General features: G+C 43.0%; 1 protein-coding gene across 2 annotated transcripts in view; it reads left to right on the plus strand.

Annotated features, from left to right (window-relative positions):
• The first annotated feature begins 3,867 nt into the window (after positions 1-3,867).
• Positions 3,868-23,389, plus strand: part of GAK (cyclin G associated kinase) — a 155,052-nt gene continuing 135,530 nt past the window's right edge. The window contains exons 1-5 of one of the 2 annotated variants that reach the window (XM_075864649.1): positions 3,868-4,217; positions 7,704-7,765; positions 13,308-13,367; positions 17,952-18,066; positions 19,117-19,259. In XM_075864649.1, the coding sequence (XP_075720764.1) occupies positions 4,076-4,217; positions 7,704-7,765; positions 13,308-13,367; positions 17,952-18,066; positions 19,117-19,259 (522 nt within the window). In that variant the 5' untranslated portion in view covers positions 3,868-4,075. The remainder of the gene's footprint in view (positions 4,218-7,703; positions 7,766-13,307; positions 13,368-17,951; positions 18,067-19,116; positions 19,260-23,389) is intronic. The other variant, XM_075864648.1, reaches the window with a different exon arrangement.

Genomic DNA, 23,389 nt, shown 5'->3' on the forward strand with positions numbered 1-23,389 from the left:
AGGCAGGCTCCAACTTAGGCCTGGTTTACACGAGCGTGCCGTTTTTGCGCAGGCAAAAAACGCTGCGTTTTGCCTGCGCAAAAGGCACTTAACAGCTCCGTGTGGCTGCAGCATATGATGCGTGGCTGCGTGCTTTTCGCGCAGCCGCCATCATTATGACCCTCGGTTTGGATGTTTGTAAACAGAAAAGCACGTGGTGCTTTTCTGTTTTCATTCATCTTTTTGACAGCTGTTGCGCGAATCACGCTGTACGCATGAAAGTGCTTCCGTGCGACATGCGTGGTTTTCACGCACCCATTGACTTCAATGGGTGCGTGATGCGCGAAAAACTTCCAAAGAACGGACATGTCGTGACTTTTTTTCAGCGCACTCACGCTGAGTAAAAATCACGGACATGGCTGCACGGCCCCATAGACTAATATAGGTCCGTGCAATGCGCGTGAAAATCACGCGCGTTGAACGGACGTATTTCCCGTTCGTCTGAATAAGGCCTTAAGGGCATGTTCTTACAGAGTGGATACACTGCATAAAAGTGCACCGTGTATTCGTCCTGGAATCCGCAGGGAAATCCGCCTGAAAAAACGCACCAAATTGTGGTGCAGTTTTTCAGGCGGACTGTCTACTGCAGAAAACATTGGTTGGGGGAAAAAAAAAAAGTTTATACTTCCCCTGGTCTCCGTTGTCATGGTGACGTGTTCCTGTGTTGGCCGTGCAGTCCAGCCTCCTGAGATGACACTGCAGCCCATGTGACCGCTGCAGCCGTCACATGGGATGAAATGTTATCCCAGAAGGCCAGCCTGGACGGAGAATAGAAGAATGTGTCGCTATGACAACAACCATGTGGTAAGTATGAACCTTTTTATTAATTTTTTCTGAGTTACGATTTTTGCTGTGAAATCGCAGCTTTTCCCCTGCAAATTTCGCAACATCTGCTATTTGTTGCAGGTTTTAATGGGGAAAACCTGCAAAAGAAAAGCAGATATTTTGCAGCATACATTGACATGCTGCAGATTATAAAACCGCACCGCACGTCAATTTATAAACGGATTTCGGCTGAATTTTTTACGCACCCATTGACTTCAATGGGTGCGTGATGCGCGAAATACGCACAAAGAACGGACATGTTGTGAGTTTTACGCAGCGGACTCACGCTGCGTAAAAATCACGCACATGTCTGCACGGCTCCATAGACTAATATAGGTCCGTGCGAGGCGCGTGAAAATCACGAGCGTTGCACGGACGTATTACACGTTCGTCTAAATAAGCCCTAAGAGTGTATTCGCAAGGTGCAATTTTGCTGTGTTTTTTTGCCATACGGCTAAAAAACGCATGTATTTTTACGGTATAATTATGGTAAAACCGCATGCAGTTTTTCAATGCCAATTTCGAACGCGTAGCCAAACTGCACCATGAGAGTACACCCTAAGGCCCGAAAAAGGACTGGTCGTTAAGGGATTAAATAGGACACCAGAACCAACATCATCTAACCGTGGCCGGATCCAGCAAGGTCACGGCTGAAGACAGGAAAAGAAAAGTAGGTGTCTGGTTGCCTAGAAACCAGCTGTTGGCTGGAGCCATGTGCCACTGGAACGGGTTGAGGTTAGTAACAATGGGTAACCCGTATAGTAATGGTGTTAAATGCATACAGCTAAATTCTTACCGTCAGAACGCATTGTAATTTAAAACACATACCGTAAAGAAAACGCTAGTGTAATCGCATCGTAAGAAATTCTAGATGTGCGTTACTGCGGTTTTCTAATTGATCATGCAGTCCTATGCCCTACCAAGACCCAGACGGCTGTTTAATGACATTAGGAAATATGTTACTATTTTTTTCCAGTTGATATATATTGGATATGAAAAGAGAAGTATAAGTCAATTAGGTACATGGCCTGCATAGCTATAAGGGGTGCATTGGATGCTGGGGCCTAAGGCTGGGTTTCCTAGGAGACTTGAACCTGCGAGCATTGGATTGCTTGCAGGATATACTGAAGTACTAATGTATTGTAGTATATTGATACACTCACAGAGGCAGGGCATCAAAGGAGTACAAAGATGGCAGACCTGGGGCCTTCATTAGGCTTCCAAGCTGCCATAACGACCATCACCCTCTGTGATCGCGTTGGAGGGGGCTGCCCCCTGATTCTAACACTTTAAATGCTGCGGTCACGATTGACCGCAGCATTTAAGGGGTTAAATGGGCAGAATCAAAGTGATCTTTGATTTTGTCCGTTGCAGCGAGGTACCGGCAGTATTAGGCTGGGTTCGCACGACCTATTTTGAGGCGTAAACGAGGCGTTTTATGCCTCGAATTACGCCTGAAAAGACGCCTCCAATACGTCGGCAAACATCTGCCCATTGCTTTCAATGGGTTTGCCGACGTACTGTGCCGACGACCTTTAATTTTATGCGTCGCTGTCAAAAAGACGGCGCGTAAAATTACAGCCTCGGCAAAGAAGTGCAGGACACTTCTTGGGACGTAATTTGAGAGGTTTTTCATTGAATTCAATGAAGAACAGCTCCAAATTACGTCCATAACTGACGCCTCGCAAAACACGAGTACGAGCAATTACGTCTGAAATGCAGGAGCTGTTTTCTCCTGAAAACAGCTCCGTAATTTCAGATGTAATTGCAGTTATCGTGTGCACATACCCTTAGGGTATGTTCACACGCTAGACTAAAAACTGCTCTAAAATAAGGAAGCCGTTTTTTAAGCATCAATCGTTTTTTTTTATGCATTTTTTACGGCCGTTTTTTGGAGCTGTTTATCTATTGAGACAATGAAAAACGGCTCAAGAAGTGACGTGCACTTCTTTTTTGCGGGGCGTTTTTTACCGAACCCTTTTTAAAAACGGTCGCGTAAAAAATGCCCCGTGGGAACGAAACGCCGTTTTTCCCATTGAAGTCAAAGGGCAGATGTTTGGAGGCGTTGAGCCCCCCGTATTTTCAGCCATTTTTCGGGGGGTTTACAGCCCGAAAAACGGCTGAAAATAGGCAGTGTGAATATACCCTTACACAACCATCACCTGCTAAGTATGGCGCGAGCTCAGCCCAGCTGTTACATACTTGTACGTGGTATGTCGTTAATGGGTTCCATCTACTTTCTGTCTGGGTTTCTGGGGTTTTATCGGAAACAATAGCGCAGCATGCTGCATTATTGTTTCGGTATTCTCGTCGAAAGATGCACATGACTAGTTTGTAGCAGTATACTGGACCTGACCACTAGAGGGCATGGAAAGATGAACATGACTAGTTTGTAGCAGTATACTGGACCTGACCACTAGAGGGCATGGAAAGATGCACATGACTAGTTTGTAGCAGTATACTGGACCTGACCACTAGAGGGCATGGAAAGATGCACATGACTAGTTTGTAGCAGTATACTGGACCTGACCACTAGAGGGCATGGAAAGATGAACATGACTAGTTTGTAGCAGTATACTGGACCTGACCACTAGAGGGCATGGAAAGATGCACATGACTAGTTTGTAGAAGTATACTGGACCTGACCACTAGAGGGCATGGAAAGATGCACATGACTAGTTTGTAGCAGTATACTGGACCTGACCACTAGAGGGCATGGAAAGATGCACATGACTAGTTTGTAGAAGTATACTGGACCTGACCACTAGAGGGCATGGAAAGATGCACATGACTAGTTTGTAGAAGTATACTGGACCTGACCACTAGAGGGCATGGAAAGATGCACATGACTAGTTCGTAGCAGTATACTGGACCTGACCACTAGGGGCAAAAGTTATTTTCTGTGTAGAAAATTGCTCACATAGCTATATTTCCCTATACTTTGTAGATTACTTCCCCACCCCCTCGCGCAGGTGTAAATGGACTGTACACGTCATCACCAGGCAGCATTCCAGATATTGTATGGGCAAGGAGAAGAGAGGGAGTGGGGGGAACGTTCGCACGTCAGCCGTAGATGACGTCACGTATGCGGAAGCAGGGCAGAGGCCGGAAGCTGGGCACTAAGTGAGAGCCGGGCGCTGACATCTGCCTATCTGGGGTTAGCCGTTCTGTGGCTGCCCGGTGTTGTGTGTCCGTCACTCCTGTCACGGATATGTCTCTCCTGCAGTCCGCTCTAGACTTCCTTGCCGGGCCCGGCTCTTTAGGGGCCGCTGGCAGGGACCATAATGATTTTGTAGGACAGACTGTGGAGCTGGGGGAGATGAAACTGCGAGTGAAGCGGGTGATTGCGGAGGGTGAGTATGAGCGGCATTGCCTCTGCCCTCGTTATTGGGGGCGGGGAGCCATTACATGATGCATTGTCAACCTGTATTACTAATGCACCTGCTGGGCCCACCTGTGCCTCGGCTCCTCCCACACTGCGGGGGCGCACTGCCCTGTACTCCCTGCTCCTGGGGGCTAGCGACAATTGTCATCTGGTACTGTAGTCACAAGTCGCTTGGCTTTGTTTACTGTGTGACCCTCATTCCTCCCTTATTCTGTTGATGGGAAAGGAGGACAGGTGCAGAAATTCCTAATTCTAAATGCAATCTATTATTCCCTTTTATCAGCCAATCCAGGGTTGGTAAGGTGGAATTACAGAGTAACCCATGAAAGCCATTGTTTCCATTTAATATCTGTTTATTGAAAATGTTTCGATATGATAAAATCAACCCTACTACATCTTCCCATCTTCTATTTACATTTGTGTTTGGTACTGCATTTCTGTATACGTCGTCCTTTCCAGCGCTCCTGTTAGTTTATACGTGTTCCCTGGCACTTTATGGAGCTTGCAATAAGTATTTTTATTACTTCTGGTTCCTTATAATCTGATGGGTACATAAATGTCTTAGTTTTTTCCATTCAGTTATAGATTTTGGTATTTTTGACAGTAAGAATAGCAGAAACCTAATATAAGTCATTGGGATTTGGCATGATTTGTTTATCTGTTTGGAAACGGATCCAGCGTAGCTGTCATGGCTCTGCTATATACGCTATCTAGTGTGAACAGCACCTAAAAGTGAGTTTTAGATGAACATAGCTGCCAACAGTTGTGTGATGTCACTGGACAAACCATCAGTAGCCCAGAATGCTGGGAGTCCCAGTAGTGGAGAATGACTGTGCTCCAGGGGACTGTTCACTCAAAAGGGATAAACAAAGAAATATTTAATAATAAATATTGGCCTAGAGAAATTACGTTTTTCTATATGAACTGTGAAGAACGCTGGAAATCTGTATTCTCATGTTGCTTTCAACAACATTCCTATGTTTGATGCTGTATATAAAAAAAAAAAAGGTAGTAACTTTGGATGTGCTGAGTATAGCGAGTTACCTTGGGGTTTTCCCATCTTGGATGTTTATGGCATATTCACAGGCTGTGCCATAAATGTCTGATAGGTGCAGATTCCAGAGCTGGGACCCTTATCTACTTCGAATGGGGGTCCCCTACCCTGTCCCCACCTGGTGTGGCGGCTGCTGGCAAACAGGTTCTCTATGGGGTGGCGGCCGGAATTACGGAAACCGCTATACTTTGTCTCTATAAGTCCCATAGAAGTGAACTCTCGAGTTCCAGAAACATTCACTGCTATGGGAGTTATGGAAACAGCGTAGCACAGCGAGCTCGGCTGTTTCTGTAAACCCTGCCACCTCTCCACATAGTTTCCCCCTGGTGAGCTGCATCCAGCCAGAGTCGATGGACAACCGTTCTCGAGATAGTTGTGGGGCTCAGATCTGGCACCCACATCTATCATGCACTTATGGTATATCTTGTGGATATGTCATAAGTGTGTAAGATGGGAATATCCTTATTTGTACAATGGTAGAAACGCTATCCAGACATAAACCTGTCAAACATATGCCAAAAACAGTCTTATGTCGTATGTTTGCCCCATAGAAACCTATGGGAATTTATAGGTATTTGGATACTTTTCTTTGGTACACAAAGAGAGAAGTGTAATATACACGTTATCTGGTAACTGGAAAGCACCAGCATTCTGGATTTTTCTTTAGATCTAAAAGCCAATCCTGTTACTCAAGAAAAGTATTTTCAATTATCTTATTTATTTATTTTTAAATATATTTGACCTGAGTGTAAATTATTGATCAAAAGCAGTCTCTTCTTTTAAGGTTATGTGCACACGGTGAGAGGCTTTTACGTCTTAAAAGACAGACTGTTTTCAGGAGAAAACAGCTGCCTCGTTTCAGCCGTAATTCCTCCTCGCATTTTGCGAGGCTTCTCTGACAGCCGTAAATTTTGAGCTACTCTTCATTGAGTTCACTGAAGAACGGCTCAAATTACGTCTGAAAGAAGTGTCCTGCACTTCTTTGCCGAGGCAGTATTTTTACGCGTCGTCGTTTGACAGCTGTCAAACGACGACGCGTAAATTACAGGTTGTCTGCACAGTACGTCGGCAAACCCATTCATATGAATGGGCAGATGTTTGCCGACGTATTGTAGCCCTATTTTCAGGCGTAAAACGAGGCATAATACGCCTCGTTTATGTCTGAAAATAGGTCGTGTGAACCCAGCCTTACTATGATGCTAGGAGCCCGGCTCCCTGCACTGAGTTCGGTCCGGGACTTCCGGCCGAAATACGTCCGTCCATTACGGACGTTAATGTGCTCGTGTGAACCCAGCCTTAATATGAAGGGTGAAATCTCCGCTTTAATTTACATGTGTTTCTGGTCTAAATTACAGTAAATGGTCCTGCCCCCTCTGAAGTTCTGCCTGTTTTCTTTAAACTGTGGCGGAAACGGCACAGAAGTTGAATTTTTTTTTTCCCCAGGGGATGTGCTGCTGACAATATGCAAACTGTATGGGAACGAACGATCATATTGACGATCGTTCATCTCCATGCAGATTGCATCGGCCCGTTTTAAGAGGGCCTTTAAATAGCGCTACTTTATCCAAGCACTGCCGATGCCCCCTATTGAAATAACTATTTTCGTGCATCGTGTAGTCATAGGCTATGCTCACACGGCATATGTTGAGGCTGAGCAATACGAGGATGAATTCAAGAGAAAACCGCCTCTGAAATGCAGGTGTTTTTTAACAAACTTTGAGGGTATATTCGAAACCTTTTTTTTTTTTTTGAAGTGTTAATGGGGAATCCGCTTGTAAAACGCTTCAAGAAGTTAGAAATTGCTTTTGTACATATTTTTGCAAGGCGTTGCCTAATTCAGCTGCGTAAAAGTACGCCTTGTATGACCCACACATCGTATTTTGTCTTGAAATCAATAGGAAGCTGTTTGCAGGTGCATTTCAAGTGTACTGCAGAGCTTAATGCGAGCTTTTTACGCTCCGAAATGCGCCTGAACGTGGCCAGAGAAAGGATCCTTGTCAAAAGGCTGCCAACAGTGTCCTGCACAGGAAACATTATTGCTGGGCAAAGTGGGGTGCAGATGCTAACTGCATGGCTGTCCTGATCCATAGATTCTCCCCTCTGGTGTTCTTAAATGGTTATTCCCATAGAGACCTATATGGCATATCCATAGGATTTGACATAAATGTCTGATGTGGGTTCCAGAATGGCGATCACCTGGTGAAATAAACGCAGTCAGTTGTGTACCCTACTAGTGCTGTTATTTTAGTACTGTTTATACAATCTCGGAGAACCCATTTAACTCCCTTTAAAGGGGTACTAGAATACTACACAATGGTGCCACAGAAGCTGAAATTGAGAGTGTATGTTACTGCTGTAATAGAGTTTGTTTGATTTTGGGTTTCTATTTTTTTTTGTAAGGTGGATTTGCGTTTGTCTATGAAGCTCAAGATCTTGACTCTGGGAAAGACTATGCACTGAAGGTAATGATTTGTCGACTTTATTTTAATATTATTATTGCTACTTTTAAAAGCATTTCTCCTTTTGGCAGCCGCTACTAGTATTTTAAGTTCTATTTACATCTGTGTTAAGAAATACAGATATAAAAAAATATATATTTTTTTCTATTTTGTGTTCTGAAGTAAACATAAAGAAAACTATTTTTATCACCGTGATTATAAATTACCAACTTCAGGATACATATGTCACGTTTGGTACGTGGACCCACTGGGCCAGACTGTCCTGTTGGCCAACTGCCATACCGTCAAGGCAAAGTCTATAGTTCAATAGGTGTACCTGTGGTAACTTTCAGACAGTAGCTGGACAGGCTCAGACAGGACTTTGGCAGCAGGCAGACACCAGGCTTTGTGTAGCGGAGCAGGCGTAGACTCAGCGCAGCACGACTCTAATACTATACGGCACTTGCACCAAGATAACATGGGATACAGGTTACAGGAAGCGGGAACACTGGGAACTGGAAGACACTTAAAGGTAATGTGTCGCTAGAAATTTTTATTTTATTTTTTTTAAGTTAGTGTATAAATGATTAAACATTGTTCTGATTTTTTTACCTTTTTTCACGAGTCAGGAAATATTATAAATTAGATTCTAATTTATAACATTTCCCAGTGCTGATCACTAGATGGAGCAATTCCCAAAATTGCAGCATTGGCATGTGGTAAAGCAAACACATTGCTTTATGCTGCAAAATTTGAGAATACACACTCGCTCTAGTGAGCTCTCAGAATCCCCCCTCCCTTATCCTGGCTAGTGCCGGGAGAAACGAGGGGCTTGAACGGTCAAACCTCCTACACTGTGTGTCGCCATTTTTTGAGCTAACACACAGCGTAGTAAGTTTACATACAGTAGTAATCACACAGTAAAACACGTACATACACAGAAATAACTTACCTGCTCCTGACGCCGCCGCTCCCTCCGGTCCGTCCGCTCCAAGTGCTTGCTTCAGAACACAAGTCCGGAAGCCGCGACCGGAAGTAGTAATCTTACTGTCCGGCTGCGGGTGTTTCCGGTCCACAAGAAAATGGCGCCGGACGTGGCTCGGCCGAAGACCTTCAATTTGGACTGTGTGGAAGCGGCGCATGCGCCGTTCCCACACAGACGGCGTACAGCATAGTGGATGGAACGGGTCCCGTTCGCATTCACTATGGGGTTGTATGTGCCGTATTCCATGTCTGTATGTGTCGTTAATCGACACATACAGAGATGGAAAAAAAAAATGGCAGCCCCCATAGACAAGAAAAAGTAAAACCCAAACACACAAATAAAACATTTTTTAATAAAACACTAAAAGCAAATTGATATAAAAAAAAATTTTTTCACGACACTCGTCCTTTAAGGGACCATTTGCATAGACGAACATAGGCAACGACAACAAAGCTCAGGCAAGGCAAAAAGGGGCAGAGTCCTTCTTATAGTCCAGGATCATGGGCTAATTAACGGAACACAGCAAAGCGAAGCGGTAGTGAGCGCTGGCGTCTCCTGAGGAGGAGATGCGGGCCAGCGCTCACAGGGCAATGGCTGCGGCCGTCAGGGGGTGAGTAAACCTGACCGTCTGCGGCCATGGATGTTACAACATATATTGTGCTACGTTCCTGCTTTTTAAAGGTAGGTTGTAGGGCTGGGTGATTTTGCCCAAAAATAAAGTCAAGAATTTTTTTTTTATTTTTTTTCAACACTATGGCCGATTTTCGATTTGAATCTTGGCTTTCTTATTTTTTTCAATTTATTTAACAGTAATACCAAGAGATAATAATAGATTTTTAATACATAATTTTCTTTATATAAATAACTTTTTAACATATATTGCTATAATAATCGTACATAACTTCACAACTTTTAACCTCTGCAAAGCAAATACTTTATCAGACCTACAAAATGTCTATCTACTCACTCGCATTTAGGAGCAGGAGAAGGGCTGACGGAGCCAAGTATGGCGGCAGCGGCGGTCTGAGTGAGGTCGGTGCGTGCCAACCCAAGAGTGGACCAGTCCGGTCACCTGACCTGAGTCAGTGGCGTGAGGTCAGGTGACCGGACTGGTCCACTCCCGGGCTGGCACAGTCAAGTCACCTGACCTCACGTCGGTGAAGTAAGGTGACTGGACTGGTCCACGCCCATCACAGCATGTCCGACCTCACTCTGACCGCTGCTGCCGCCGTGTACTTCCCTCCTTGGCTCAGTCCGCCCGCCCGCCCTACTCACTCGAAGTGAGGTCAGGTGACAAAGTTTTGTTTTTTTTCCATCAAGGGCATTTATGATGTATCCACAGGATATGTCAGGTAGATGCGGGTCCTACCTCTGTATCCCAGATCTGTCTCTAGAACGGGGCCCCCTAAACCTCTTTGTGTTGTAGCTGAAGCTTGTGATTTCCCACCATGAAGAAGAAAACGGCGAAGCTTGCTGAGCTACGCTATTTCCGTTAGTCCCATAGAACTGAATAGTACCGGAAATAGCGTAACTCGCATGCTGCGCTTCTTCCGTAACTACTATGGGAATTACGGAAACAGCTCAGCGAGCTACTCTCTTATCTTCATGGTCTGAGATCAGCCGGAACACAGGTAGAGAGGTAGAACTGGGTTTAGGAGGCCCCCTTCTAGAGATATGTGCTGCTGACTGAGGTGGGTCCCACCTCTATCTGACATTTATGACCTAACCAGTGGATGGGTCATAAATGTCCCTGATGGGAAAACCCCTTTAAGTAATCAAATCGGAACAACTTACTGCTGCAGTTCTTTTCAAAACTTACCATTGCAAAGAGTCGACTTCGCTCCAGACTAAACGACGCAGCAGCAACATCATCAATATGGGCTAACATCACACGCCTCACCAAAGAGAAGCGGTTCCAGCCATCACATTAGGGTTGAGTTAATTACATGTTTGACCAAATAAAGCGGGCAAATTTTTAAGTTGATAATTTTGTATAGCCCGCAAATGATGTTATAAATATCCAAATGGCCCTTGGCAGAAAAAAGGTTCCCCACCCTAATTGATTATAACTTCTGTGTTCCCCGGTAGGGAACAGGTTAACAGAATCTATAATCAATTATGCACTTCGTGCACTAACATCCCACTCTGCCCGTCGCCACCTCAGCCGGTCTCTGACATTGCAGACGAGAACAGTGTAAATTGCAGCAGGGTCAGGCAGACAGCGCCGAGCAGGCACTCTGGAGCGAGATTATATTAGTGTCTGAAGTGTGAGCAGGACCCTGTCAGTACTGGCCCCATGATGGTTTTTTAAATAAACGACGTTTACTTCCCGATTCACGCGATCGTGATTGGACCGTGAAATACGGTCCGTGTGTCAGCTGGATTTCCCGGCCTAAACACGGTACATGTGAACGGGACTCCTGGCATCATAATCATTTAGGCTACAGTCACACGACAGTGAAAGAAAATTGCCATTAAAAACTGATCAATTGTCAATTTTTCATGTTCGTTTTGCATCAGTGTCTCCAATTGGATCTTCTTTGTCAGGGTTTGGTTTTTTTGTCCCAATCCCCTGAAAACACTGCAGTGCCCATGTAGATAGTGCCGCAACCCCCCATGCAGGCACTATATCATTATCACCGTTCCATAGATTCATGGGGGTCTTCAGGCTGCTGCAGTCATGTTTCAGGTCCAGACTTCATCTTTATAAACAAAGACCGGCTGGTGACCAGGGAACCATTAGCGCGTGAGCGGCTGGACATGAAAAGATGACTTAATAAGATGAGCGTGTCGGCTGTATGTTTTGATGTAAGGCCTTCTTCCCACGAACGTCTGTTTTGCGTCCGCAGAAAACTGATGCTTTTGTCATGCGTTGCAGTTCCGCTTGGCATCTGTGTGGCATCAGTTGTTGTCTTTATGTGCACATTTGTTTATTATTTTTTTCTCCATTTCTTATGAACTTGTGCGTGAATTACGGACAGCACAGGGAAGAACGGAAACACGCTGCGTGAAAAACACTGCATATCTGAATGGCCACATTCAATTGCGTAGGTCTGTTCGGCCACGGTTTTAACAACCGTCACACGGACGTGTTACACGTTGTTGTGAATAAGGCCTTACCAGCTGCAACCTGCTAGTTTAACCCCTTAGATGCTATGGCCAATAGCGACTTCGGCATCTAAGGCGTTAAAATGAGGGAGACGTCCCTTCGCCCCTCCCCGCAATGTGGAGCTCTCCTTTTTGTGCCGGAGACCTGTCTCCATATTATGCTGCTCTTAACCCTTTCACTGCTGGGAAAATTTTCACACTTTTGACAAACCCAAGTAAGACTTGAATTATAAAATAAAGAAATCCTATTACACCCCCATACCCAGAGGTCGTACTCCATATTTTCCAGCAGGGTAAAAATACTCCTCATAGCATTTTTGCAGAGTGTTTTTTAGCCAAGGAGGAGTACGTAATTTGCGGTATTTCATACTGTAATAGGTAGGGATACGCTGTGTTAATAACTTTATTTTTCTGCAGGCAAACATCACTATAACTTTTACCAATGCTTTCATGCATAAATGCCCAAATTGTTTGGACTGCGGTTCAGGGGGGGCTTAATATAAACCGTACTCTACAGCGCCTCACAAAAATGCGCAGTCCAAATAAAATGTCTTCAACGTGATTTATTATTTTTTTTCTTTAGCTCTATTAGGAATGAATATGCAGCAGTGTCAGATGGGATTTTTCACAGATCCCACTCCAATCAAGCTGGGTTCACATATCGCATTGGAATTTTAATTTTATTTTTTTTGCCACGAACTGGGGCAAAGCGTCAAAATACTGCATTTTTGCCCCGGTTCATGGGGGGAAAAAAAAAATGACCTGTGAACCCAGATAAGAACACGAGCAAACTGGTGAGGTATGGAAAGTGATAGACCCCCACCTCCGGGTCGGGCGGTGATTGGGTCAGCAGCAGACATGGAGGGGCAAATGACGATAGCGGATCACACTTCTGGACAATACACGGGGCACAGAGACACAGGGCTTGTGGGAGGGGGATAAATGAGGAGGCAATGGAGTAAGGGGATTGATGACGCAGGGAAAGGGCCACGGGCAAACTTCCAGCTTTCCCTGCTGTGTAGAATCTGACCTAGGCTCTGCCACTTGTCTTCCTCCTCCTCGGTTTCTAGCAGCCCTTCTAATTTCTGGGTGCTGCCATCGCGGGACCCCTGGGCACATTCTAATGACGCTACACAGGGGTCCACAGAGCCTTGTTTCTGTATGCCCGTGCCTGACTGACGTCCTTAGGAGCTGCCTGGCAGTGCTGCGCTTCTTCCACAGTACGGTAGTTCAGAGATGTACATTAAGAGTAGTTCTGGGATCTTCTTCCTATGTACTTCTATTACCTCTGATACTGTTCTGCCAGTGCTGTCCTCCCACTCCAAGTGAGCTCTGTTTCATGCGTAAGAATATCGCATGAGACTGATTTTAAGGTGTTCAGGAGCCTGTACAGGCGATACCTTTTTAGTTTGCAAGTCATATACTGTATATTTTCAGCAGAGTCATAATGGGTATTTTTGTTTTTTTTTGTAGAGATTGCTATCCAATGAAGAAGAAAAGAATAAAGCGATTATTCAAGAGATCTGTTTCATGGTATCCTTGTAATACACCAGTTTGTATGCTGCTTGATTATACATTTATAAATGTACTTGATCTTAACATGTCTATTACTTTTTGGTTTTCTTGGGAATATTGTAGGGACCAAATACAGAAGCTGAACTCTAAAACCTTTAACCCCTTAAGGACGCTTTTTCATTTTAGTTTTTTACTTCCTGCTTTCCAAAAACCATCCTTTTTTTTTTCTTCTCGTCGACCTAGCATTATGACGACTTGTTTTTTTTTTGTGGGACAAGTTGTAGTTTTTCATAGCACCATTTATTGTATCGCATAATTCACTGGGAAGCTGGGAAAAAAAATTGTGTGGTGAAATGGGCAAAAAATAGTGATTACACCTTTTTTTTTTTTTATTTTTTTGTTTTTTACGACATCCATCAGGCGGTGTTCATCTAATTCTATGGTTTGATACGATTACGGCGATACCAAATTTTTTTTTGTTTTGTTTTACTACATTAGTTTTGTATCGCCATAATCTGATAGCCATCACTTTTTTTTTTTTTCCCCCGTTAATTGAGCTATGTGAGGCCTCGTGCACACGGCCGTGCCCGTAATCATGGTCTGCGATTGTGGGCACGGCCGGCTGCGAGCACGGCCCGTAAAATACGAAAAGTAGGACATGCTCCATAATTCCTGGCACGGTTCTACGTCACGGACACCTATCCGTAGCGATACGGAAAGGTGTCCGTGCCCAATAGAACCGAACGAGTCCGTAATTGCAGGCAGTATTACGGTCTCCGATTACGGAGATTTTTTTACGGCCATGTGCTTGGGTCCTTAGGGCTTAGTTTTTGCAGGGCGAGCAGCAGTTTAAACTGATACCATCTATCTCCTCTTCTATCACACATATAAAGCAGCTGTATATAAAAAAAGTAGAAAGATTTTTTTTATAATAAAATGTGTTTAGGAGGTTGCACCAATCACACTGATGCACAATTCTATAAAAAAAAAACGATGTACATGGCCTTTAAGTGCTGAGTCAAGGAAAGCCCCTGACGTCACTGTCCATGTAGTAAAAGTGATGTCAGGAGATTTAAACTATGGAGTCCCTCACAAGAGCTTCTCAAGCGCTCTGGCCGGGGACTTCTGACTTGGGAAAGCCCTTGGACCGTGACGTTAGAGGCTTTGTAATGCAAGAATTCCCGGTCAAAGCGTTGGCAACGCTCTGGCTGGGGATCCTGCTCCTAGAGGGAGCCATTGACGTCACTGTCCATATATGGACAGTGACATTGGGGGCTTTGAGATGCCAGCACTGTGGGGTTCAATATAGTAATATACATATTCTGTGAATAAGAAGTACAGGCAGCATACACATTCATTGGTGGCAGATTTTCTTTAAGGAATTAAACGGTGCAGTAGTTGTACTACATGTGGCTGCATCGGATGCCATTGGTCCTTGGTGCCCGCACAGTCCAGGCAGATGGCACCAGCAGCATGAGTTTTATATGTTCAACACAGGCTTCTTCCTCCCACCACGTGGCTATGGCAGACTAGCGAAGAAAATGTCAATCATAGCCAACCGAAGTAAGCCTGTACTGAGTATATCCAAATCCAATGTTTTATATAGTACACTATGTATTATATAAAACACATTTATGGACTTATTCTCCCTATAGAAATGGATATTGCTCATAAATGGCGTGATCTCTATGCATTTGCCGAGAGATTAGCCCATAAACCACCTCTATCAGTTTCTATATAGAGACTAATTAGCATTCTTGCACATAAAAACACCTATGGATATACCAATATCTATAGAGACTGGTATAGCTACAGGGGCTAGTGTATGTAAGAATGCATATTTTATCCCAGTTGGATGGTCATGCTGGTTGTTGATACCCAGGGGCCTATACCTGACTTGCTGCAGTCCAAAGAGAATGATGGCCCAAACTCCACTCTTGGGCAGTGTGGGCTGCATTGAGGCGGACTTAAAGAGGCTCTGTCACCACATTATAAGTGCCCTATCTCCTACATAATGTGATCGGCGCTGTAATGTAGATAACGGCAGTGGTTTTTTTTATTTAGAAAAATGATCAATTTTGACCAAGTTATGACCTATTTTAGATTTATGCTAATTACTATATTAATGGACAATTGGGCGTGTTTTTACCTTTTGACCAAGTGGAGAGAAGTGTATGACGCTGACCAATCAGTGACCAATCCGCGTCATACACTTCTCTCCATTCAAGTACTCAGCACAGCCTGATCCTGTGAGATCACGATGTGCTGTCACTTACTCACACACTAAGTTTACTGAAGTGTCCTGACAGTGAATAGATATCACCTCCAGCCAGGACCTAAATCTAAAATAGGCCATAACTTGGTCAAAATTGATCGTTTTTCTAAATAAAAAACACTGCTTTTATCTCTAGTACAGCGCCGATCACATTATGAAGGAGATAGGGCACTTCTAATGTGGTGACAGAGCCTCTTTAACTCATATGGCTGGGGCCAGAGGGCGAATTCACTGCGCCGTGTATGCTATGACTGAACGACGCACCCCGCAAGCAGCTGCTGTAAGGGCAAGGCCAATGGCCGGGCTGCTTCTCTGTGCACTACGGCGCTTCTGTTATGAAAATTAAAATTGATTTAACGATTCGGAGTACAAGCAGAATTGTTGCGTTTTAACTTTATTAACAACAACATCATCTAGAAACAAGCAGCCATCTTGTATGTCACCTAAAGACAGGGAGCCATGGTATACAAGTAAATACACGCACAGGGAAGTAGTTGTTCATCATTATTTCACCTTTAGTCTTACTCAACCTATTGATATCTTCCCCTTGTTGCTCCAACACATGTATGTCATGTAACCCTGTTGCTAACTAAATGCTAGGGGTCACGTAATGTTCGGGGGGGTTGGTTACATGACTGACGCCATGATTAGTCCTAGTCAGTTAGCCTGTGGACACATTACACAGGACTAATCTGTGGGCTGTACTATTTTATTGTGAAGAAATGGGTCTACTACACTGATATAAGAAAAGTATGTGAGCAGAATTTTGAATACATATATGTTTAGAAACTGTATGATTTCCTATTCTATAAATGAATTCAAAAATAAAAAGCAGACAACCCCTTTAAGCCAGCCATACACGTGATATAACTGTCAGTTTCAGGGGGACAAGTTGTTATAATATAGAACAAAAATAAAAAAATACATTACGCCCATATATCCCAGCTGGAATCTAATGACCCGAACTGAGTGCATCATTGTATTATGCTTGTGTAAGACTTTCTTCACACACTCTGTGTGGCGCTTTTTTTTTTTTTTTTACCAAAATAAATGCAACTAAAAAAGGTTGGTGAATGCGTTTTTTGCTTTAGGCCGGGGTCCCACTGGACGGATACGCTGCACAAAAATCACGCAGCGTATCTGATCTGGAGCCTGCAGTGCATCCCGTTTGGAAAGCGCACCACATTGTGGTGCTTTTTGTGGACATCCTTTCTGCTGCAGAAATCAGCGGTAAAAACTGCTCACACTTACGAAGGCTGTTCTTATGACGACGTGTCCCTCTTGTGCAGTCCGGTACGGCCTCCCTGAATGATGCTGCAGCCCGTGTGACCGCTGCAGCCTGTGATTGGCTGCAGTGGCGGTCACATGGGATGATACGTCATCTCAGGAGGCCAGACTGCAGGAAGGCGGAGGAGGGTGTTCTGGGTAAGTATGATTTGGTTTTCCGTAGTTGCGATTTTTGCGGCATAAGTCGCAACACTTGGCTTTCTGTTGCGAGATTTGCATCCCCATTGAATTCAATGGGGACAACCCTCAACGGAAAATCAACAAAAACGCAGCATAAATTAACATGTTGCGGAATTGACTTCTGCACCTCAGGTCCATTTATTAACATTTACGCTGCGTGTTTTTTTTCCGCAGCTTGGGCATGAGATTTTCTAAATTTCATCCACTTTGCTGCTACTGTAAATGCTGCGGAATTTCCACACACTATTCGGGGAATCTGGCCTAATAGTGTGTTTTACTGACTTCCGTTTTTTATAAATTTTTTTAGGTGGTGATTTTCACATTGCTGATTATGCATTTCAACTATTTGAAACTACTTGTTTTTGCTGCACATGATAAATTCTGAAAAACGGCATAAAAAACGAAATTGCAACACGCATTTTTTTTTTTTTTTCCATTTTAATTTTTATTTATTTTTTTTACTAAAAACTTGGCCACTCGACCATGGCGTTCAGGTGGAGAATGAATGGAGAGGTGGCCATGCATGTGCGTTGCTCTCCCTACACCATTCTATGGTAATTTTTTCTTTCTTGGCTTTTATGTAACTCCTAGAGAATATAATGAAGATATACGTGCAGCCACCTTTACATTCATTCTCTGTCTGGATTTTGTGGCCGATTTTCACCGGATGGCACCGGGTCAGATGACCCTGTTCTGGAGATGTGTGGGTCCCAGAGCTGGGACCCGCGTTTATGGCCTATTTCGTAGATATTCTGAAAATGTGTAAGTTGAGAATATTCCTTTTTAATATCTTGAATCCTCAGGAGGCTCTAAAAAGTTAGTCTATTCACTCGTTACTTTCCTAAAGATATTGTTCAAAGAAAAAGTTATCTGGCCACCCAAACATCGTTCAATTCTGCTCGGCTGCATCAATAGGAAAAGAGGAATCTGATACAGGCCAAGGGGAATTCCTGCTGCTTACTGAATTATGCAAAGGTGAGAACAAGAATGTATAAAGAATGAATTTTTATTTGTCTTTTAAAGAGGCTCTGTCACCACATTATAAGTGGCCTATCTTGTATATAATGTGATCGGCGCTGTAATGTAGATAACAGCAGTTTGTTTTATTTAGAAAAACGATCATTTTTGACTGAGTTATGACCTATATTAGCTTTATGCTAATGAGTTTCTTAATAGACAACTGGGCGTGTTGTACTTTTTGACCAAGTGGGCGTTATGGAGAGAAGTGTATGAGGCTGACCAATCGGCGTCATACACTTCTCCCCATTCATTTACACTGCAGATCGCGATATAGCTATATCGCTATGTGCAACTACATAAATACACTAACATTACTCAAGTGTCCTGACAGTTAATAGACATCACTACCAGCCAGGACGTGATGTCTATTCACAATCCCAACACTTCGGTAACGTTTGCGTGAGATTTACAGCAAGGCAAGCGTAATCTCGGTTTAAATGACAGTTTACAGCGTAATCTTGCGGGATTACGCTTGCCTTGCTTTACCTCCAGTCAGGACGTGATGTCTATTCAGAATCCTGACAGAATCGGTAACGTTTGTGTGAGATTTAATGTATATTCATGGACACTGCAGTAACGTTATAGTGTGTGTATGTGGCTGCACATGGCGATATAGCTAGATCACTATGTGCTGTGTAAATTAAAAGAGAGAAGTGTATGACGCTGATTGGTCACTGATTGGTCAGCGTCATACACTTCTCTCCACAACGCCCACTTGGTCAAAAATAAAACACGCCCAGTTGTCCATTAAGCAAGTCATTAGCATAAAGCTAAAATAGGTCATAACTCCGTAAAAAATGATCGTTTTTCTAAATAAAAAACTGCTGTAATCTAGATTACAGCGCCAATCACATAATGTACAATATAGGCCACTTATAATGTGGTGACAGAGCCTCTTTAAATAAGTGATATGTGCGCAAACCCAATGGCATATACATCTCTGCTTCGGCACAGTGTGTGTTTTTGCTTCACTGTTGTGGTTTTTTTTTTATTCACTTTTTATAGGACAACTTGTAGAATTCTTTAACAAAGCTGAAAGTAAAGGTCTTTTGTCATGTGATACTATATTGAAGATTTTCTACCAAACCTGTCGAGCAGTCCAGCAAATGCATAAGCAGAAGCCGCCTATAATCCACAGAGATCTCAAGGTAAAAACATGGCTTGTCATTTTTTGAAAACTCACACAGAAGTTACAGTGCAGGTTCACCCTTTACACGTCATTGCGTTATTATACAGAGCAGTGTAGCGATGTCACGATACCAGAATTTGGACTTCGATACCGATACTTCATTTAGTATCGCGATTTCGATACCAATTCGATACTTTGCCAACAGTAATAATTTTTTTTTAAAAAAAAGTTCTTCCATTTTCTGATGTGAGGCGCGTGGTGTGATGATGAATTTAACCTCCATGTGCCTCACATTAATAGTAATTAACCCCATCATGTTTCCCAGTCATAATGGGTTAATATGTGAGGTACATGGAGATTAAATTCATCGCACCTCGTGCCCCACAATAAGTGATAGAAAGCAGTGTTAATTTTATTTTTTTGCAGCGTACACATCTTAAATGATGCAAAAAAAATAGTTGTGCAGGTAGTTACGGCCGCGCCAATACTGAATGTGTGTATATTTTATGTATTGAGACTTCTTTTAATGTTTATTGTAAAAAAGGTGTATGTGGATTTTTTTAAATTTAACATTACTTTTGTTTTTACTTTATTTTTTTTTAAACTTTAACCCCTTCCCGACATCCGCCGTACATGTACGGCGCTGTCGGGAGGTGCTTCCCGCAAAGCGCCGTATATGTACGGCGCAGTGATGGTGCGGGCTCAGGAGCAGAGCCGGCACCATCACCGCGGGGTGACAGCTGTATTATACATAGAATAATTTTCACCCGACCGGCAACCCAGTGATGCAATCGCTGGGTTGCTGTGGCAATCGGACGCCAGAAAATGGCGTCCGAGTCTGCCTTGTACGGGAGCCGATGAGGACCCGCCTGCGGCGTTTCCTCATAGGCTTGCTGTCAGTGAATAACTGACAGCGCTAATACACTGCACTACGTATGTAGTGCAGTGTATTAGAGTAGCAATCGGGGCATCAGGCCCTCATGTCCCCTAGTGGGACAAGTCAGAAAAGTAAAAAAAAAGATAATAAAAATGTGGTAAAACAATAAAAACACACACATTTCAAATAAAAATAAAGCTAAACTGACTTTTTCCCCATAGTAAGTCTTTTATTATGGGAAAAACCGTAAAAATGTTAAAAAACTATACATAATTGGTATCGCCGCGTCCGTAACGACCCAAACTACAAAACTATTATGTAATTTATCCCGGACGGTGAACGCCGTAAAAAAAAAACATGAAAAACAACGCCAGAATCTTTGTTTTTAGGTCACATCTCCTTCCAAAAAATGCTATAAAAAGTGATCAAAAAGTCACATTTACTCCAAAATAGTACTAATAAAAACGACAATCCGTGCCGCAAAATATAATCCCTGACACCGCTTTGTGCACGCAAAAATAAAAAAAGTTATGGGTCTTAGAATATGGCGACACAGAAAACAAATGATTTTATAATAAAAGTGATTTTATTGTGCAAAAGCTGCAATACATAAAAAAAAAATAATATAAATTTGGTATCGCCGTAATCGTATCGAACCGCAGAATAAAGCTAACATGTAATTTAGAGCGCACTGTGGATGCTGATAAAAAACTATTCCAGAATTGCTTGTTTTTGGTAATTTCCTTTACCAAAAAATGAAATAAAAAGTGATCAAAAAGTGTTCTAAAATGGTACCAATAAAATCTACAGCCCGTCTCGCAAAAAACAAGTCCGCACACCGCTCAATCTACTGAAAAATAAAATAATTTGCACTAGTAATGCGGTGATGAAAAACATCTCAATGCCCAGGCCGGAGGGGAACATTCCTTCAGTTTCAGGGCCCTAGTATTTAGGAACTAGGAAAGGTAAGGGACATAGCACATCCGCTGGAAGCGAGGGCGCCCGTATTATACCAGCGCAAAACTTTCCCAGTAATATTTCCCAAACTACGAAGGAGAAAAAGTCCCCAAAAGGTGCAGTGTAAAGAGTGTTACAAAAGGGGGATAAGAAAGAAAACCGTTTATCAGTGTGACACCGACCTGCGCATAACGGATCGCTTCACAGCGTAACACACATCTATGGATAATTGTATTATTTACCCCATTATTATACCCTCTTATTATGCCCTGATGTACTCCGCACAGATTACATATACCCCCACATTATAAACTGAAATACCAGCAATACCCCAAACAGAACTATTACCAAGCAAAATCCATGCTCAAAATGGCGGTCTTTCCCTTCTTAGCCCTAGAGTGTGCCCAAACAGCAATTTATGGGCACAAGTAAGGCATTACCATACCCGGGAGAACCCGCTTAACAATTTATGGGGTAAGATTCTCTAGGGGCACAACATCTTGTGCGGTGAATGGGCAGATCAGTGGAGAAATTGCAATTTTCACTTTGCACCATCCACTGCGTATTCATTTCTGAAAAACACCTGTGGAGTCTAAATTCTCACTACACCCCTTGATAAATGCCTTTAGGGGTGTAGTTTCTAAAACGGGGTCACTTTTGTTTGGTACATCAGGGGTTTTGCAAATGCAACATGGCGTCCGCAAACCATTCCAGCAAAATCTACGCTCCAAAAGATAAATACCGCTCATTTTCTTCTGAATGCTCCCATATATGTAAACTGCTGATTATAACCACATATGGGGTGTTACCGTACTCGGGAGAAATTACTTTACAAATGACGGGGTGCTTTTTCTTCTCTATTCCTTGTAAAAATGAAAAATGTGTATCTAAAACTACATCTTGTTGGAAAAAAAATTATTTTTCATTTTCATGGCTTAATTCTAATTAATTCAGCAAAAAACCTTTTGGGATCAAAATTTTCACTATACCCCTAGATGATTCCTCAGGGGGTGCAGTTTCCCAAATGGAGTCACTTTTGGGGTGCTTCCACTGTACTAGTACTACAGGGGCTCAGCAAATATGACATGGCGCCCAGACACTATCCAAAATCCAAATGGTGCTAGTTCCATTCTGAGCCCTACCATGTGTCCAAACAGATGTTTGTGACCACATGTGGGGTATTGTTTTACTCGGGAGAAGTTGCTTTACAAATGTTGTGGTGCTTTTTCTCCTTCAGTCCTTGTGGAAATGAAAAAAAAATACCTAAACCTACATTTTCTTTGAAAAAATTTAGATTTTCATTTTTACGGCCTACTTCCACTAAGTTCTGTAAGACACCTGTGGGGTAAAACTGCTCACTGTACCCCTAGATAATTTCCTCATGGGGTGTAGTTTCCAAAATGGGGTCACTTGTTGGGGGTTTCCACTGTTTTGTCCCCTCAGGAGCTTTGCAAATGCGACATGGCCTCCGCAAACCATTCCTGCTAAATTTGAGTTCCATGAGCCAAATGGCGCTCTTTCCATTCTAAGCCCTGCTGTGTATCCAAATATCCATTTATTACCACATGTGGGGTATTGTTTTACTCGGGAGAAATTGCTCTACAAATGTTGTGGTGCTTTTTCTACTTTAGTTCTTTTGGAAATGAAAAAAAATTAGCTTTTCATTTTCATGGCCTAGTTCCAAAAATTTTTGCAAAAAAAACTGGCCGGTCAAAATGCTTGCTACACCCCTAGATAAATTCCTCGAGGGGTGTAGTTTCCCAAATGGGGTCACTTTTGGGGGGTTTCCACTGTTTTAGTTCCACAAGACCTGTTCAAAGCTGACATGGTGCCTAAAATATATTCTAATAAAAAGGAGGCCCAAAATCCACCAGGTGCTCCTTTGCTTCTGAGGCCGGTGCTTCAGTCCAGTAGCACGCTACGGCCACATGTGGGATATTTCCTAAAACTGCAGAACCTGGGCAATAAATACTGAGGTGCATTTCTCTGGTAAAACATTCTGTGGTACAAAAAAAATGGATAAAAAATGAATTTCTGGAAAAAAATAATGAACTTTGTAAATTTCACCTCTACTTTGCCTTAATTCCTGCGCAATGTCTAAAGGGTTAAGAAACTTTCTAAATGCTGTTTTGAATACTTTGAGGGGTGCAGTTTTTAAAATGGGGTGACTTATTGGGGGTTTCTAATATCTAAGGACCTCAAAGCCACTTCACAACTGAACTGACCCCTGTAAAAATAGCATTTTGAAATTTTCTTGAAAATGTGAGAAATTGCTGCTAAAGTTCTAAGCCTTGTAACGTCCTAGAAAAATAAAA

The sequence above is a fragment of the Rhinoderma darwinii genome, chromosome 1 (assembly GCF_050947455.1).
Source record: "Rhinoderma darwinii isolate aRhiDar2 chromosome 1, aRhiDar2.hap1, whole genome shotgun sequence".
NCBI classification, from domain to species: Eukaryota; Metazoa; Chordata; class Amphibia; order Anura; family Rhinodermatidae; genus Rhinoderma; species Rhinoderma darwinii.